The sequence below is a fragment of the Calidris pugnax genome, unplaced genomic scaffold, assembly GCF_001431845.1.
Source record: "Calidris pugnax isolate Ruff unplaced genomic scaffold, ASM143184v1 scaffold269, whole genome shotgun sequence".
In the NCBI taxonomy this organism is placed as follows: domain Eukaryota; kingdom Metazoa; phylum Chordata; class Aves; order Charadriiformes; family Scolopacidae; genus Calidris; species Calidris pugnax.
In genome coordinates, this window is record NW_015091347.1 from 1654471 (window position 1) to 1673271 (window position 18801).

Consider the following 18801-nt stretch of genomic DNA (forward strand, 5'->3'; position numbering starts at 1 on the left):
AGGGTCGCTGTTTATTAAAATTTGTCACAAGCCCGTGAAAGTAAAAAACTGGGAGTGATTTATATTGCCCTCCTGCTCCAGCCCTGCTTCCCTCCTGCACCACGCACCTTCAATTATTTGGGATTTCAGGCCACTTTGGGCCAACCCTTCCTGCAAAAAAAAGGCAGCTTCGGTGGGTGCCTCCCGTCAATTTGGGAGAGGGGCTGATCACAGCAGTTTTTCCCCTGTCCCGAGTCTAATTTGGTTTTTTGGCCACTTTTTCCTCGTTATTTGCCTCGTGTGTTGTCAGTAGCTCCCATAACCTGTCCCAAACCCAGCCCCTCCACCGTTTCTATTTAAGATCAACAGTGTTTCTGTGTATTTTAAATCAAATCATGAAAGGTGCTGGAAACTTGGATGACTATTTTTTGAGTTTAGTGAGTTCTAGGTTGGTTTTTTTTTGAGAAAGGCGTTTTGGTTTTTTGTTGTGGTTTTTTTTTAAAAAAATCAGTTGAAAATACTGAAAGAAAAAAACCCCACTTCTATTAATCAGGAGGTTCTTCTAAGAATCTGTTTGGCCAAACATGATTTCAGATAAGTCCATAAATTGTTGATGAAGACCTTTGTGCTACAATACCCCTGCATTTTACGGCAAACGATGCTACGATGTCCCCAGACCTCATTCTGGCTCAGGCAAATATGTGAAATGCAGTTGATTTATTGGGGTTTTTTGTTGGTTTTTTTTTTTTTCTCCCCTGTAGGTACGAAGCAATGGCACTTGATAAATCACCTGCAGCCAGAAACGTCCTACGACATTAAGATGCAGTGCTATAACGAGGGCGGGGAGAGCGAGTACAGCAACGTGATGATCTGCGAAACCAAAGGTGAGCGGCCACTCGCCGCGAAATATCTCCTCGTGCTGAACCCTGGGGGGGGGGTGTTCCTCAGGGTTAGAGTCAGCTGCCACGAAGCTGGTAATTTTCCGGAATGTTTCGGAGGATTGTTTTGTCTTCCCAAGCCGGGATGGTTTGGAACATATGGAAAGTGAGACGTTGCACTCCCGAGAACGATTTGCTTGCCCGGAGAGATAGTGGTGTTGTTCTGGGCTGGGTGGTTTTTTTTTTTTTTCCCCTGCTGCACTGATAGCCTCTCCTTAGGAGACAACCCCGCTCTTGGAAGATGACAGAATTGATTTGTATGTCTGTTTTATGTCTTGGGGGCTCTGTGACACGTTGTATAAGTGCAGAGCACAGCAATTGATGGTTATGTTGGCTGCCTCCATCGCTAATCCCGCATGCCTCTGGCACAAAGTTTGTACTGTTCTCTGGAAGTGTCAGATATGGCAGTCACATTTATTTTCCGAAGAATTCCTGTCTCCTTTAATCTCTAAAACCAAGTAAGGCTGTAAAGGGAAAATGCAGACAGTAAACTTCAAATGCTGTGCTGTGAAAAAATGTTTTTGAAAAAAAAAAAGAAAAAAAAAGAAAAAAGCCCTCTAGGAGCGGAAGCATCAACATTTAGCAAAGTCTGTAGTGAAGCCTTTGAAAGAAGGGCTGGGAGCTGCAGGGTTTCAGGCTATGCACAGGGTTGGTCTTCCTCCTGAAAGGAATGTAACTTTCTTCCCTAATTTTAAACTTGGCAAGATGCAATCTGTCGTTCTCTTCCTGAAAATGCATCTCCTCCGGGCTTACGGGGGGGAAAGCAGCTTATCTAACGTATCTGCACCGAGGCACTTGTGTCTCTGACCAGCTCTACTCCTAAACCAAGCCCCTCTTTTAGGTTCTTAGTGTTGAAGGAAACGAATCTGAGCTGGGGCGTGCTGGAAACAAATTTAATTCCTGGGTTCAACTAGCATCTCGTTTTCAGTGATTTTCTCTTTGGCTCCTGGTACCTGAAATAGTCTGGGTTTTGAAAAACGGGGTTAGCAGGGTTCACATCAGATAAAGCAGGTCACCTGGCAGCCGTGAGGCAAGAGAAACGCCTCTTGTGGTTTTTCCTGACCTCAGAAGTGGAAAGATTTGCGCTCTTTTTCAAAGTTGGGAGTTAGTGCAGTTCTAGCTGTGAGTACCTCGAGCTGCTCGTTAAAGTTCCCAGTGACCTCGGGGAGAGGGTTACAGCGGGAGAGTCCCCGGGTTCCAAGGCGAGTAGTTATTACCCAAAAGTAGTTTGCCTTCTCGTTAAAGGCTTTAATAATGACTTGGAAGCTTTCTCTTCGAGGCATTGGGATTCTAACTCGGCAGTAATTATTTTCATTTCATAATAAAAAAGTGCATTTAGTAAATCTTCCCCGTACTTGTCTCTTCTTCCATCCAGTGAAACGCACGCCGGGAGCATCTGAATATCCAGTGAAGGACCCGAGTACCCCCCCAAACCCCCCCGAGCGAGCTGCGGGCGGCGGAGCCGGCCCTTCCAACGGCCCCGTTCGCAGCAGCGACATGCTCTACCTGATCGTGGGCTGTGTCCTGGGCGTCATGGTCCTCATTCTCATCGTTTTCATCGCCATGTGCCTCTGGAAGAACCGCCAGCAGAACGCCATGCAGAGTGAGTTCCTTCTGCTTTCCCTTCACAACAAAAATGTTATTGGAGTCAAATTAGTACCGTTCGTGTTACATTTTTAGGAATGGGAAGCGGTTTCCTCGTGTAAGCCAACTGGCATTTATTTAGTGTTGGGCTTTCTAGGTGTGCCTTAGGTGAAGGTTTGGGTTTTTTAAGAGCAGCAATGTCTCTGTTTCTCTCTGTTTCTCTCTTTCTCTCGGTCAGTGCTTGCCGCCTGCCTGCGTTGCTGCACGGCTGTGCTGTGGTATCACCCAAAGAATGGTGTAGGAGATGCCTGGGCAAAAGCTCTTCAGCTTGTGCTTAAAGTTAAGCACCTGCATAGTTTTCTGCTGATGACAGTTCTGACAGAACTTGATTGTAATCATGAGTATTTGTTAAAGTGTGGAGACTGAAGCCCCATATCTCTCCTTCTCCCTCTCACACGTATATCTGGAAAGAAAAAGAACTTGCAGCACTTGGAGGAGAAGTCCCTTGTTACCCCTCAGTCCCTTCACACAGAAATGATATCCAAGTCTTCCAGAGAGGTGTTAATAAGGAAAACCTCTGTGCCCACCAAACGGTCCCGTCCTGGCAGAATCTCTTCAAGGCAAGGAATAACCTCATGAGGTTCAACAGGGAAAAGTGTAGGGTCGTGCACCTGGGGAAGAAAAATGTCAGGCACCAGTACAGGTTAGGGGTGGACCTGCTGGAGACAACTTCTGAAGAGAAGGATCTAGGGGTCCTGGTGGACAGCAAAATGCCAATGAGCAAGCAGGGTGCTCTTGTGGCCAGGAAGGCCAACGGAATCCTGGGCTGCGTAGGGAAGAGTGTGGTCAGCAGGTCAAGGGAGGTCATTCTGCCCCTCTGCTCTGCACTGGGGAGGCCACAACTGGAATCCTGCGTCCAGTTCTGGGCTCCCCAGTTCAAGAGGGACAGGGAAGTACTGGAAAGAGTCCAGCGAAGGGCAACAAAGATGATTCAAGGATTGGAGCATCTCCCTTATGAAGAAAGACTGAGAGAGCTGGGACTCTTTAGTCTGGAGAAGAGAAGGCTGAGGGGAGACCTTATCAATGCTGACAAGTATCTCAAGGGAGGGTTGAAGGAGGAGGGAGCCAGACTCTTTTCAGTGGTTCCCAGTGAGAGGACGAGGGGCAACGGGCACAAGTTGGAACATAAGAGGTTCCACTCAAATATGAGGAAAAACTTCTTCCCAGTGAGGGTGCCAGAGCCCTGGAACAGGTTGTGGAGTCCCCTTCTTTGGAGATTTTCAAGCCCTGCCTGGATGCTCCTGAGTAACATGCTCTGACAAGCTCTAGGCAATCCTGCTTCAGCAGGGGAGTTGGACTAGATGATCTCTATGGTCCCTTCCAACTCTAAAAAAAATTCAGTGAAATTCAGTGAAACTTTTCTCCTTTGGCAATAAACAGGCTCTTGGCAATCATGTCTCTCACAGAATACGACCCTCCTGGCTATCTCTACCAAGGGGCAGATGTCCCTGGGCAGTTGATGGAGTACACAACCTTGCCCGGCATGAGCCGCCTCAACGGCAGCGTCCACGGCAGCTTCATCGGCAACGGTGGCCTCAGCAATGGCTGTCCCCACCTCCATCACAAAGTCCCCAACGGAGTCAACGGGATGATAAGCGGAGGAGCAGGGCTGTACCCGGGACACACCAACTCCCTGCCCAGGACCCACCTGGACTATGACCATCCCCACCACCTCCTGAACGTAAGCGCTTCCAGTGGGGGGAGGCTCTGCCTGGACCTCGGGGTTGGTGCCGAGGTTGCGGATGCAGATTTAGTTGGGGTGGGGGAAATAACTCATCCATTGATAACAGCCAGTTCCACTAAATTCCTTATCCCAGAGGAAGCAACTGGGCTGATATTCCTGATGCAAACATCATGGTTTTCATTTGAGAATATCGGATGACAGCAAGAATTCCACTTACTCTGGGAAATCTGCCTCTACCCTCCCTCTAACAGCGTGTAAGCTCTGAGAATGCTCCAGCGCTGGGCTGAGATACTTTACTTGTACATATGGTATTTCTCAATCTTCAAGTTAAATAGATTTAATTATAGCCGCTTATTCTGCAGCTTTATGGATCACCCGTTTTTCCCCCACCTGTTTCAGATCTGTAACTCTAAGCAATGCTATTAATTACGGCAAAGCACGAATGTAGCAGGAGGTTCCATAAAATAAAATGCCCCATACATCTTGAAATGCAGCAATGTAATAACCCTGGGTTTTTTGGTGTGTTGGGGTTTTTTTTGTTGTTTTTTCAGTCTCTTGTTTGTGACTGAGACAGGCTCATTTTGTGTTTTGAAATTTAAAATAAAATTAAAACCTGATTCAAGTCTGCGACCCAGCCTTTGTGTGCTGTGGAAAAATACTTCATTTGCTGAAATGTGTCCCGTTTCCAAGAGAGAATAATGATTTCATTATTGTCTATGGAAACAGATGGCTTGCATTCAAACTTACTAAACTTACTCAAAACTGTGAACATTGCCCAGGAAAACTGAAAGAAAAAGTTCAAAAGTCTGAATAACCCATGCTGTTTCTGGAGGGGAAAAAAAAAAAAGGGGCTATTGTTTGTGTTAGTAATTGAACACAAGCACTTCATTTTATTGAACAACAAATTAGCACTTGCACAGTAGTTACCACTTCACTGAACTCCAGTTTGAGCCCAGACCGGTTGGTTCTTCACCCGGTTCTGCCTTCGATCTGCCCATCTAGCGAGAAATGCTGCTTTTTGGTTGCTTTCAAGAGCAACTGAGGCCCAAACTGTGGCTTTTTGGACCTGTCCAGCCTCCCGGGGGGTGAAATGCTTCAAAAGCATCCACCTGTACAAGCCCTCGGGAAGGGAAGGTGGTCCAGGAGAAGGCTTGGGGGCTTGTTTTGTCCCTCCTAATTATTATTTTTTTTGGAAGCAGGGAAACGGGGAGCTTGAGCAGAGCAGGTGGTGGTGCCTGGAGCTCCTTGTGTCGCACATGGGACACGCCACCGTCCCCGTGCAAATAGTTGGGTTGTGCTTCTCCCCCTCCACGGCAGAGAAAGCTGGAGTCGCGCAACCTCTTCCCACCTAGAAGGATGGGGGCTGGCACAGGGCAAGAACAGGATGTTCTCATCCTTGTTAGGGCTCTCTTTATTGTTTCATTGATTGGGCTAAATGAGGAAGAGAGAAACTGGCCGGGATGGCAATCAAGACTAATTAGGTATTTCCTCAGTGCTCCCTATCGGACTGATGAGGGGCTGCAAAAAAATGAAAGAGAAGTCTTGATTTTGCAGGAATAGGGGTCGTTAGGAGTTACCCACCCCCTTGAAATGTCAAAAAGCAGGTGAGCTCTCCCAAAGGGGCTCCCCCAAAAGGCAGCCCGGTAGCCTGGCTCTGCAGTCCCGCTTGGGAGCGGCTCCCGCCCCGGTGTCCGCCCGGCCCCTAACAATGAGGTATGTGTTAATCTGGGCATTTCTGCTCGTTCCTCACTGCCCCCGCGGCCAAAACCAACAACCCAAAATCCCTCTCGCCCCGAGTCATTGCTGGCGGAGGAATTACCCCATCTGTAAAAATACCAACCGGTTCGAAAAATCAGCACGGCAGAGTGAACTGATCTAATCGGAGTAATTACAGGAAAGTGGGATGGGTTTTTGCTGTGACATCAGCTCTGCCACTTTAATGCTCTGTCTCCCCGAGCGGGCACCGGTTGCTAAATGAACAGCAATTGGCTTTCATGTCTGTCATCAGCGTTAAAAATAAACATATTTACAGCCTGTTTATTAAATTAAACCTGAGCCCTACGAAGCCCAAAACAGACCGGGGAAATTACCACATACTTGTCCAAGCTGCAGTTATTTACTTTTCTCAGCCCCCCCCTTTGGCTGCGCACAATCGCCCAGTGTTGCCTGTGCCACGCTGTGGGCACCCGGCCCGGGGTCCGGAGGGTGGTACGAGTTCAGGGACCAAATGCTGACTGTCCCTCCTATATGTTCACATACAGATTGATTTATTTTTTTTTTACTCTTTGTTAATTTGTGGTTGGTTTTTTTTCCACTCCTCCCTGCTGCAGGGCGGTGGGATGTACACAGCGGTGCCACAGGCAGACCCCTCGGAGTGCATCAGCTGCCGGAATTGCCGCAACAATAACAGGTGAGGTGAAACCCCACCAAGGCAGGACCTTCCCACCTTTCCTCTCAGCTGGGGTTAGGGGAAAGGGAACCCGAGTCCCCAGCCCAGGGGATGGAGCAGCTCCCTGTCAGCGTGAGAACCATCACTGATCATCCCTGGGACGGAGTAAAACAAGTTAGGGGTGGACCTGCTGGAGACAACTTCTGAAGAGAAAGATCTAGGGGTCCTGGTGGACAGCAAAATGCCAATGAGCAAGCAGGGTGCTCTTGTGGCCAGGAAGGCCAATGGAATCCTGGGCTGTGTAGGGCAGAGTGTGGCCAGCAGGTCAAGGGAAGTCATTCTCCCCCTCTGCTCTGCACTGGGGAGGCCACAACTGGAATCCTGCGTCCAGTTCTGGGCTCCCCAGTTTAAGAGGGACAGGGAACTACTGGAGAGAGTCCAGTGAAGGGCTACAAAGATGATTCAAGGATTGGAGCATCTCCCTTATGAAGAAAGACTGAGAGAGCTGGGACTCTTTAGTCTGGAGAAGAGAAGGCTGAGGGGAGACCTTATCAATGCTGACAAGTATCTCAAGGGTGGGTTGAAGGAGGAGGGAGCCAGACTCTTTTCAGTGGTTCCCAGTGAGAGGACGAGGGGCAACGGGCACAAGTTGGACCATAAGAGGTTCCACTCAAATAGGAGGAAGAACTTCTTCCCAGTGAGGGTGCCAGAGCCCTGGAACAGGTTGTGGAGTCCCCTTCTTTGGAGATTTTCAAGCCCCACCTGGATGCTCCTGAGTAACATGTTCTGACAAGCTCTAGGCAGTCCTGCTTCAGCAGGGAGTTGGACTAGATGATCTCTATGGTCCCTTCCAACTCTAAAAATTCAGTGAAATTCAGTGAAGTTTATTAAACCCCCAGAGCTCCTTTAGCTCCACACGTTCCTCTGGCGCTCTCGAGGAAGTGAGGCAGGTTGGGTGCTGGATTTTTATTATTATTGGTTTGTTTTGGTTTTTTTAAGACCTGATTTCCTGCGTTTTCTTCAGTTTGGAGATAACAAAATGATTCCATATGGAGTTTGTCAAATCGGATTTAATTGCTCTTCTGTATTTTACATTTCCTGCCGTTCCGTTAAGCAACACCAACGAGCCAGAGTCACAGCTTTGCTGTCACGGCGCTGTTTTCTGTAAAACATGGGATTTGAGGTTCTTCAGGCTTTTCAGGAGCAGCCTGGCCAGCCATTGTCAGTGTGGGATATGGTTTGTGTGAGAAAAGGGATTCTTGTATAGAAAAAGGGAGAAATCTGTCTCTGTTGTAGCTGGGAGTCTGGATTTTTATTAGGTTTTTCACTTTTGAAAGTTTTAAAGAATACCCTTCCAGGCTTCTGACTAAATCTCTAGTTATTTTAATGACTAAAAACAGGAGTGAAAGTCAGAGGTGCTGGACTGGTAAATTCTGGATTTTTTTTCAATCGTGCTTTGAATTCTCTGTCTTATTAAAATTGTGGGCTGCCTTTAGGTGTACATCTGGAGAAGCTGGGCTGAAAGGAAGCTGCTGCTGAAGGCAGCAAACCTTTTTTCTGCTCTTTTTTCATGGGTTTTGCTTCCCAAAACATAATTGGCTTTAAATTCTTCCTCCTTCCCTAATTACACGGGTGATGGTGTGGTGGGGATGGGCCGGTGCCGGCAGGTGGACCTGGGTGCTGGACCTGGGTGCGCTGTGGCCAGACCAGTGTCACACTGGTCCCCGGGCAGACCAGTTGGAAGCCAGTTGCCTGTTCCAGTAACAGGCAAGGTGTGCTCAACTGGCCGTTACTGGGACTGTGCTGTGTGTTACACCATTATTAAGAACTTGCTTCCCAGTTTTAAGCATATTTAAATTTTTAATTGCGCTTCGTTTTTTTGTTTTGTTTTGTTTTTTCTTAAGACAGCAGGGAGGATGGGTTCCATCCTCTGCGTCCTCCCAGATGGGTCATCAGCAGGGTCTGAACTTTGAATTTTCACATCCCTGGGCTATATTTGAGTGGGGGACAGAGAAACAAGCTGTCCCTTACAGCTGCCTTCCCCCGGAGGGGACCATTAACCTCCTCTTGGCAGGAGCCGGGGCCACGCCGTCCCCTTCCCGGCGCTGGAGGAACGGAAGGAGGACATGGGAGAGGGGGAACGGGGGGACCAGAGACGTGCTGGGGTATTACACCAGGGAGCAGGATGTGCGGCCGGGGTGAGGAGGAGGAGGAAGAGCTGGTGGGTTAGCGCGGTCAAGCTGGGAGGTTTTTTGGCAAGTGGAAATTAGGGGCTGGGGTCTTTTCCCCGTCTTTGTTCAACCTCGGGGCTGCTTTGGGTAGGTCAGGGCTGTCCCCTCTGTCCTGTTTGCGTTTGTGTCTCGTGTCCCTCCCTCAAATTATCGCGTCTTGTGTATTAAAAACACAGACCTCCCCCTGCAGAACACCTTCCCCAGGAGGGGGGGTGGGTTTCTGGTGGAAACACCTCCAGCAAGATGATGGTCTCCAATCCCTGAGCACTCCAGGTGCACCTGGTCTGGCTCATACCTTCCACCTTGGTGCTGCTAATTCCCAAATTAACCCATTTCCACAGAATGCCTGGAATTGCTGCTGATTTGGGTTGAATTTAGCGGTCGCTTGAATTTTGACCACGTGCAAATGGATCCTAAAGGCTTCGCCTGTGCCTTAGCTGGCTATTGTGGCTGCTTTCAGCAATAGCCATCTCGGAACAGGGTTTATTATTACAGTGCTGAAATCCCTCAGTTTTCTGTTTAAATTAGCACTTTATGCTCTGGGAAGGGCTGGTGGAGGTTTGCCAGAGGCAGGAGTTGCTGAAACGGGGATACCCGCTCTGCTGGTGCGGACAGAGCCGGTAAGAACAGTGTGGTTTGTGCTCCCTTTACCTTGGGATTGAGAATTGTTTTTTTTTTTGTTTTTTTTTTTTTTCCTTCTGTGCTGCTTTTAACACTGAAACTTTCTGGCTGCTTGATGGTGGCCAAGAAATTCACGTTTTTGCAGATCTCTCTCCTTTGCAAAGTCACTGCGTTCCGGTGGGAAATCTGAAATGCACACTTCAAATAAACCCCTATCGATCCCTTTTTCCAGCTCTTTAAATCTTAAATTCTGTTGGTGTGGGCTTTCCAGTTAGGTCGTAGTTTGGTAGGGTTTTTGAGAAACTGATAGAAAATGTGTTTTTTCTGTCTGTCTATCTATTTTCACACACTGCTCTGGATATACCGATGGCTACTTGCCATCAAAACGGGGTTATTTAAGCTTAAAAAGCTGAACTGCTGTTTAGAAGCATCATTTGAGCCCATACAGTAAGACAAAGATCTCTGTAGCTTTAAAAAGAAAGTCCCATAAACATGCAAACCCAAACATCTTAAATGGTTCCTCTAAGAATATATATTTAAAAAAAAATAATAATAATAAGTGAGCGCAGTCAAAACCTCTGTGGAAAGAAATGCAAACTAATAAATGGATTTGTTTGAAGACCAGATGTGTTTCATGTGGATTCTTCAGTGGCTTCTGTGGTATTTTGGTACTTGGAATAATGATTTTTGGAGGTGGTTGTGGGAGCAGAAGGACCAAACAGGAGAGCGGAGGCTGAGGATGGAGGTTGGTGCTGCTCCCTCCTCGCTGCTGCCTGAGGGGTCCCCCTCATCCCCTCTTCTGGCTTTGGAAGTGAAACCTCTGCTGGGGGTGGGAGGTGGGGGGGACCTTCCTCTGGTTCCTCCTCTAGAAAGTTGATTGGTGTCATTTGTGGGTGTTGTGTTGCTCTGTCAGTTCTGACAATACTGGTGGTGGTTTTCAGGTGGAAGTAGAAACTGAGGCTCCAGGCAAGTTTGTAGGACAAGTCCTTCAAGAGTGATGTTTTTTACACATCACCGTCACCTTTTTAATGCCATCAAAGTGCTTTTGGGGGACTTTGGGCAGGTCCTCACCATGATTATCAAGCCTAACCTCTCCCAGTTTGAAATCAGTTGGAGTTTAGGAGCTGATCCCTCCGTACCTCTGGTGGCTGCCACCCTGTCCCCAGCGGTGCCAAAGCCTGTCCTCATCCTTCTTCCAGCCACACAGCCCTCACACGGGTCCCGCTGTTGGCTTCTTGCAGCTGGGTTTTGGGCCAGAATTGCTCTCAAGAAATGCAGAGGAGAACCTGAACTGCCAGATCCCAGCTCTCAATTGGAATATTTCAAAATGCCAGCACTTCGGTAGCGTCCCAGGGATAAGCAGCTCCCTCCAGTGGGATGCGTCAGGTCTGGCACCGCCAGCGGGACTGATGGCAGTTGTATTTCAATTTGGAGGAAAAAAAAATTAAAATAATTAATTCTCTGAGTCGTATCCATATCAGCATATTAAAAAACCATGTGGGGCCCTGTTTAGCCTTCAGGGGAGCGTTGTGGACCCTCCCAGGCCCCCGGTGGGGTCAGGCTGCTCCATCCTGCTTCGGATGCTTCTCTTTTATCCGGGGCTCCGTCCCCGTTCCGGGACACGGGGTGCGTTGGGGGGTTGGTTTCCCCAAGCCCATGGCAGCTGTACAAGCAAAACTTTCCCTTCTGTGTTGTATAAAACCACACTGAAGTGTGATTTTTGGGGCTTTCTTATGTAGGAATTGCTTATATAAATGTTCTCCGGGGCCGCATTGTTCCCAGAGCTCCAAACTCTGCCGGCATTTTCCCTGCTGGCTACCCTGGGGGAGCATCTCTCCTAAGAACCAACTCCTTTTTCTTTAAAGGTTAAACAGCTCGGCTGGAACAATTGTTTTAGCAGTTTATCTTCAATTTCACAGCCTTACGCACGTATTACAGTGCCCCAGTCCAAGTTACACAGCAGAGGGGGAGTTATATTTATAATATCGCATCTATTTCTCTAATTGGCGTGCAATTGATAACGCTTACTATTTATTTTCCAAGGTACGTCAGTTTGCTGTTTGGGTTCCAAAACATGAGCTCTTTTTCTTGGCAGTGAAAACCTGTTTTCTGGGGCTGCCTCGATGGAGAAATGGGCTCACAAGTCAAGTCATCAGGTCACAGTCGGTGCGGGGAGTAACCGAGCCCATGTTTGGAACACTTGGGCTGCCTGTCGGGGCTTAAAAACACTCAGTCCTTTTCTTAATGTCAGCATTGATCCAAAAATATACGTAAAACTTCATCGGCGAGCTGTCTGCCTGTTGTTGCAGTGAGTTTACAGCCGTGAAGGACTTAAAAAAAATTGCAGTTTTTCGGGATAAATGATGGAAAGAAGAGTTTCTTTCTCTCTCTTTCTCTCTTTCTGTCTCTCTTTCTCTCTTTCTGTCTTTCTAAGACTAACCCCTCCTCGCCTTGTCTCCCATCTGCAGGTGTTTCACCAAAACCAACGGCGCTTTCGGCAGCAGCGCGCTCCCCGTCCTGCCCGTGGCAGCACCTTACCCACAGGAGGGTTTGGAGATGAAGCCCCTCAATCCCCACGTCATGGTGGCCATGTGCCTGGCCTCCCCCAGCCCGGAGGAGGAGGAGGAGGAGGAGGGCAAGGAGGACACAGAGCCACCCTGCACCCGGCGGCCCTGCTGCCCAGGGGCCATGGAACGTCTCTCTGGGGATCCCACCGAGGGTAAGGCATTCCTGAGAGGAGAGCGCTGGCTTTGGGGATGGCAGTAATTCTGTTGGGATCTTAATTTATCTTAAGAAGCTAATAATTAAGCCCAAAAGACCTGGCCTTCCAGGTCCAAGGCTTCCAGCAGCCTTCCAATATCTGAAGGGGCTACAGGAGAGTTGGAGAGGGACTCTTTTTCAGGGAGTGCAGTGACAGGACAAGGGGTAATGGTTTTAATTTGGAAGAGGGGAGATCTAGATTAGATATTAGGAAGAAATTCTTTCCTGTGAGGGTGGTGAGACCCTGGCCCAGGTTGGAGTTGTTCCTGGAACATCCCTGGAGGTGTTCAAGGCCAGGCTGGATGGGGCTTTGAGCAACCTGGTCTGGTGGGAGGTGTCCCTGCCCAGGGCAGGGGGGTTGGAACTCGATGATCTCTAAGATCCCTTCCAACTCTAACCATTCTGTGATTCTGATAGAGGTTTTCCCTAAGGAGCAGGCATCTGTGATGGCCTGGAGCCATCCCATGGGCAGGAACAGGCAGGGGAACGTGGGACCTCGTCGGTGTGACCTGTGCGGTGTCAGTGCCCTGGGCGTGCTGGGGTGGAGCCAACGATGGGAGCTGTCGCCTGGTGCAGGGGGAAGGAGCCTGAGCTCAAAGAGCATCACCTGCTTTTTTAAATCTCAATTTTTGGGGGGCTTGTGGGTCCGTTGAGCTGAGAGAAGAGGTGATCTACTGAAAAAAAATGACCAGCCCACCCTGCTCTTGCTTTGCAGGTGACAACTGCGTGCACTTGGAAACGTCAAACCACGTTTTGAGCTGGAGCCCCCTCCTCCTGCAGGACTGTAACGAAAAACCAGGATGGAATTCATCCGGAGTCACCCTAAACAGTTCTGGGGACCTTCGGCAGCTCCAGCTCCAGGAAACCTGAGGCAGTGACCGTGGTCCCCGCTTAACGCCAGGAACTGCACAGCCGAGTCGCTGAACGGGAGTGATGGAGGGATGTTAATTATAACAGAGAGAGTCACTATTTATTTTTTTGTAGTAGTGTCATATGAATGTATCTTGTTTTTAAAAATGGTTGCCTTTTTATATTATTTATGCCTTGAAATTCTGTTGTGTGGTTTGTTGTTTGTTTTTTTCTTTCTCCCCCGCCCCCCTCCTCCCCGTGCACCATGAATCTAGCCTGGTTCTGTGTATAAAAAAAAAAAAGAATTGTAATAATATAAAGAACAACGCTGGGAAATGGCTACAGACCAGTTAGTCTCACTTCTGTCCCTGGGAAGGTAATGGAGAGACTCATTCTAGATGTCATCTCCAAACATGTTGAAGAGCACGGGGTTATTGGAAGTGGGCACCATGGGTTTGCCAAGGGTAAATCATGTTTGTCCACTCTGATAGCCTTCTATGATGCTTTAACTGGTTGGTTGGATGAGGGGAGGGCAGCAGATGTCATCTACCTTGACTTCAGCGAGGCTTTTGACACTGTCTCCCATAACATCCTCATTGGGAAACTAAGGAAGCGTGGGCTGGAAGAGGGGACAGTGAGGTGGATTGAGAACTGGCTGTGTGACAGGACCCAAAGGGTAATGATTAATGGAGCAGGTTCAAGTTGGAAGCCACTGGAAGACCAGTGGTGTCCCCCAGGGGTCAATACTTGGTCCAGTGCTGTTCAACATATTCATCAGTGACCTGGACGAGGGGACAGAGTGTATCCTCAGCAAGTTTGCTGATGATACCAAACTGGGAGGGGTGGCTGACACCCCCGAGGGCTGTGCCACCATCCAGGGTGACCTGAACAGGCTGGAGAGCTGGGCAAGGAAGAACCTCATGAGGTTCAACAGGGAAAAGTGTAGGGTCCTGCACCTGGGGAAGAAAAATGTCAGGCACCAATACAGGTTAGGGGTGGACCTGCTGGAGACAACTTCTGAAGAGAAAGATCTAGGGGTCCTGGTGGACAGCAAAATGCCAATGAGCAAGCAGGGTGCTCTTGTGGCCAGGAAGGCCAATGGAATCCTGGGCTGTGTAGGGCAGAGTGTGGCCAGCAGGTCAAGGGAAGTCATTCTCCCCCTCTGCTCTGCACTGGGGAGGCCACAACTGGAATCCTGCGTCCAGTTCTGGGCTCCCCAGTTCAAGAGGGACAGGGAACTACTGGAAAGAGTCCAGTGAAGGGCAACAAAGATTGGAGCATCTCCCTTATGAAGAAAGACTGAGAGAGCTGGGACTCTTTAGTCTGGAGAAGAGAAGGCTGAGGGGAGACCTTATCAATGCTGACAAGTATCTCAAGGGAGGGTTGAAGGAGGAGGGAGCCAGACTCTTTTCAGTGGTTCCCAGTGAGAGGACGAGGGGCAACGGGCACAAGTTGGACCATAAGAGGTTCCACTCAAATAGGAGGAAGAACTTCTTCCCAGTGAGGGTGCCAGAGCCCTGGAACAGGCTGCCCAGGGAGGTCGTGGAGTCAATAACCCAGGTGCTTGGACCTTCCCACAGAAAATCCAGTTCGACTGCACTTTTAACTCCTCGGTTTGAGGGAACACGAACGACTCGAACAGCTCTGAGATGAGCCATGTTGTGTTGCAGCAGCTCCTCAGCTGGAAGACACCAGCCTGTCCCTCGGAAACAGCGCGATGTAGGTGTTACAACACGAACCAGGAGGTTTGGGTCTTTAAATTCGGAAAGTTTTAAAAAATAAAAAAAATCAGAGTAAATAAATCAGTGCTTGTAAAGAGCTCCCTTCCCTCCCTCTCCCCCCACCAAAAAAAAAATAATCAAGAGTACATAACCCCAGAAATGAGGCACATAAATTACAATTACCGCAGCCCCAGGGCGACACGTGCAGCCGCTTTTTCACCCAGGGAGTGTTTTTGCAGCGGGGGCCGGGGCGGGAGGAGCGATGCTGGCCCTGCTGGCCCTCGGGGAGCAGAGGCTGCGGGTCCAACAGGTTTTGGGGGAGCAATTCCTCTCTGGGGAAGAAGCTCTTGTGATCAGCATCTCTCTGGGGGCCGTCTGAAGTGATGCAGTGGGTTGGTTTTGATTTATTTCTCCCCCCCCCCCTTATATTGTATTAGCTATAAATATATTAATTTTTTCACCTTTCTTTTTAGGGTTTTGAGTCTTTTCCAGCCAGAGCTGCTGAATTCTGAAGCTCCCTTCTGAATTCTGCAGCCAACCCCATGCAGAGACCCCGGATCTCATGCTCAAAACCCATGGACTTGGGCCACCACCTGCCCCAGCTCCGCTGCAAAGCCCTGCTCCTCCCTCGTCCTTTCTCCTCTCTCTAAACCCGACCTTCTCCTTGCAGCCTGGCTTTCCCCACAGTGGATTTCTCCTCAGCACAAGGCTTTTCCCTGATTTCCGATGGAGGTTGGCATGGGAGTGGTTGGGTTTTCCCTCTGGCTCCTTTGTTTTCCCCCGACGCTGAGATTTAACCGTATTTTTAAACGATTTTGCTTAAATCCGCCCCCGCACGTGTTCCCTTTTATTGTGGCTGTGTCGTGTAGAGAAGCTGTATTTTCCTAAGGAGCTGTAATATTTCTTTGGAAACTATATCTATTTTGAAATGATGTTTTTTGCAGAGGCTTTGGGGTTGGGTTTTCACTTTTAGGGGTGGTTTGATAGAGAGAGTGATGCTGCTTTCTGGCAGGAGCAGGGATTGGTACCCTGTGGGCACTGAAGTGAGGTTGGTTCTCACCACTTGATAATCCCCAACAACTTATTAACCAAAATACAGAAGAAAATAGCCAAAAGTGCTCTCGTTTATCAAAAACGTCAGAAGATGAGGGCCAAGGAAAGCTGGGGACAGCCTGACCCCTTTCCTTTGACCTTGGCTCTCTCTGGACTTGCACAACCATGGGGGAAAACCGCCTCTAATGGCTATTTTTACCATTAGCCTAGAAATGGGGAGTTTGGGGTGAAGATGAGGACTCCTTCCCCACCCACCAAAGCTTTGTGGCTCTCTTGGCACTGCATGAAATCCAGCGTGGTCCCAAAACAGCCTCCACCTCTGCAGCCCCTGCAGGCCCTTGGGCTGCGAGCGGAGCTTCAGCCCTTGGGGTGTTCTTTGGTTTTTTTCTCCCATGAGTGAGAAAATATTTATTTTAGCTCCAGAAGTAACTAAAGCCTTAAGGCTGAGCTGGAGGGGGTCTCACCGGGTGCTGCGTTGCTTTTCACAGCACCTCAAACCAGGTTGAGTCCGGCACGAGGCTTCTGAACCTCCAGGTTTTGGGGGTTAGAAAAGCCACAAGCCCCAGGTGTTTGGGTTTTTTTGGGGGCTGGGTCTGGATTGCAGATGTTTTTCCAGCAGCCTGGAAGGAGACGTGTCCACCTTTCCTGGCTTTATTGATGCCGAGGGCCCGGCGGGATGCGGCACCGACCGGCTGAGGGGGGGAAATGAGGTGGGGGAGAGGGAAACGAAGAGGACGAGCCCGAGAGGTCACGGTGTCGCCGTCACGGTGATGGTGACGTTCACCGGCGGGTCTTCTGCGGCGTCCCCCGGTGCTGAGAGGGGCTCTGTGAGGTGTGGGAGAGCCCCCCGTGATACCGGGTGGGTGCCAGGTCACCGGGGGCGGGGGGGGTGGCTCAGGCCTCGGCTCACCCCGCGGGCACCAGTACCTGTGCCAGGGGCAGCCGGGTCTCCCGGGGCTGGGGCTGCTCCTTCCTCCCTGCCTGCGACCGTTTCGGCATCCTCCGGGGTGGCCACGGGCTCCTGGGCGCCGGGGCTGGCCCTTTTTGGGGGGAAGGGGGGGACAGGTGGGGGTCACAGCGGTGCTGGGGTGCAGCAGCCGTGGGGCAAGGGCGTCCAGTGACTCACGTGCGGAAGAGCAGCTCGTGCAGCCCTGGGGATAGACAGACAGACAGATGGGTGTGCGATACGGTTGGCCAGGGTCCTGCTGGGATACACAACCCCCCCCAACTCGCCCCCCCCGACCCCCAGCACTCACGAGGGAGGGTGTCCCGGTGGCGGGCGACCCAGCGCACGGCCAGCAGCGAGGCTGCGGTGGCCACCAGCATCCCGACCACCGCTGCTCCCATCACTGCCGGGTAGGCCTCGAAGGGAGGCTCAGCTGGAAGAGAAGGGGGGCTCGTCAGCCTGTGTGTGTGTCTCCCCCCCCACCCCCCCTCCACCCAGGGGTAATTAGGATAACGAGGTGAGCTGCACCGAGGGGGAGGAGGCAGCAGGCACTCCCTACCGAGGCCCAGCAGAGCCCAAAAAGTGCCCGTTCACTCTGGAACCTACTGACGGTGGCTCCCCCTCGGCTCCGTGGAGCTGCAAACGTCGCCCTTCTCCACTCCAACCCTGCTCTGCCCCTGGGGGGGGGAGCAGCGTGTGTGTGTCCCGTCCCCCCCCCAACTTCACCTGGCGTCTGCACCTCGGAGGGGTACCCGGCCGTCCGGTGGTTGACGGCCAGGACGCGGAAAGCGTAGACCACGGCCGGGTCCAGCCCCCCCAGGCGCCGGTTGCGGGAGTGGGGCTCGATGTCTCCGGCGGCCGTTTCCCAGGGGCCGGGTGCCCGCCGGGGGGGTCCCTTGGCCTGACGCCGCTGCACCACGAAGCCGGTGAGGTTGCCGGCGCCCTGCGTCCGCCACTCCAGCCGCACCTCGGTGCGCGCCCGCGTGTAGCGCAGCCTGCTGATGGTGACGTTGGGGGGCGCGGGGTACCCTGCGGCCAGACGGAGCGTGGCAGGATTGGGGGAGGGATGACCCTCCCCAAACCCACCCCGGGGGGTTGGGGGGGGACACCCTGCAGGACTCACGGTCCACGCGGAGGCGGACGGGGAGGCTGGCGGTGCCCACGGCGTTGGCCGCCGTGCAGCGGTAGGTGCCGCCGTCCCCCGGCCACTCGGTGTCCCCCACGGTGAGGTTGACCCACGTCTCGCCCCGCTCCAGCTGGTACTTCTTGGCCAACCCCGGCGTCACCTCCCGCTCCTTGGGGCCGTACCACGCCAGGGTGGCACCCAGGCTGTCACTGCGGTGCCGGCACGCCAGCCGCGCTGCGCCGCCCTCCAGCACCGCCACCTCGCTCCTCTCCACCTCCAGCCTGGGCACCTCTGTGGGGGGACAAGGGGGATGCGGAGGTGGCACCCCCACATCACCCTCCGCCCCCAGTGGCACCCCGGGGAGGGGTCCCCCTTACCCAGGTGCAGGCGGCACGCGGGGCTGGTGGCCAGCAGCGGGTGGGTGGCTGTGCAGACGAAGTCCCGTCCCCCCAGGCTGCCGTCAGTGCTCAGCACCAGGATGGCACTGGAGGGTGAGGGGTCCCCCAAGGGCCGGCCCCCGCTGTCCCCCCAGCGCAGGGTGACCGGCGGCGTCCCCCCCTCCCACCGGCACCGCAGCATCACGTACTCGTCACCCTTGGTGGCTGCTGCCGCGCAGGAGGGGCCGCCAGCCGGGACCCCTGCGGGATGGAGAGGTTGGGGTACGGTGATGCTGCCCCCCTAAAGGGGGACCACCCCCAGGGCACGGGGTGGGGGGGTCTTTACAACCCAGCTGCGTCGTGGGGACCCCCATCTTGGAGCAAGCTGGGGGTCCCAACCAAGGCAGTGTCACCTTGGGGTGCCCACCCTGTGACATGGGGGTCACCATGGCTCTGGGGAGGGAGATGGGGGGGGGGTCAGGA

At 51.7% G+C, this 18801-nt stretch overlaps 1 protein-coding gene and 1 long non-coding RNA gene across 2 annotated transcripts in view; one reads left to right on the forward strand and one right to left on the reverse strand.

The window, feature by feature from the left end:
- CDON (cell adhesion associated, oncogene regulated) overlaps positions 1-13435 on the forward strand; it is a 45681-nt gene extending 32246 nt beyond the window's left edge. Inside the window, exons 15-20 of the mRNA XM_014961098.1 lie at positions 741-863; positions 2293-2520; positions 3968-4242; positions 6576-6655; positions 11955-12205; positions 12962-13435. Of these exons, the coding sequence (XP_014816584.1) occupies positions 741-863; positions 2293-2520; positions 3968-4242; positions 6576-6655; positions 11955-12205; positions 12962-13116 (1112 nt within the window). The 3' untranslated portion in view covers positions 13117-13435. The remainder of the gene's footprint in view (positions 1-740; positions 864-2292; positions 2521-3967; positions 4243-6575; positions 6656-11954; positions 12206-12961) is intronic.
- A 3361-nt stretch (positions 13436-16796) lies between these two features.
- On the reverse strand, positions 16797-17225 carry LOC106899296. Its single transcript, XR_001414031.1, has 3 exons — positions 17126-17225; positions 16996-17020; positions 16797-16909 (listed from the first exon to the last, which is right to left on the reverse strand). It is a non-coding gene; the product is annotated as an uncharacterized LOC106899296 (long non-coding RNA).
- Between the last annotated feature and the right edge of the window lie 1576 nt (positions 17226-18801).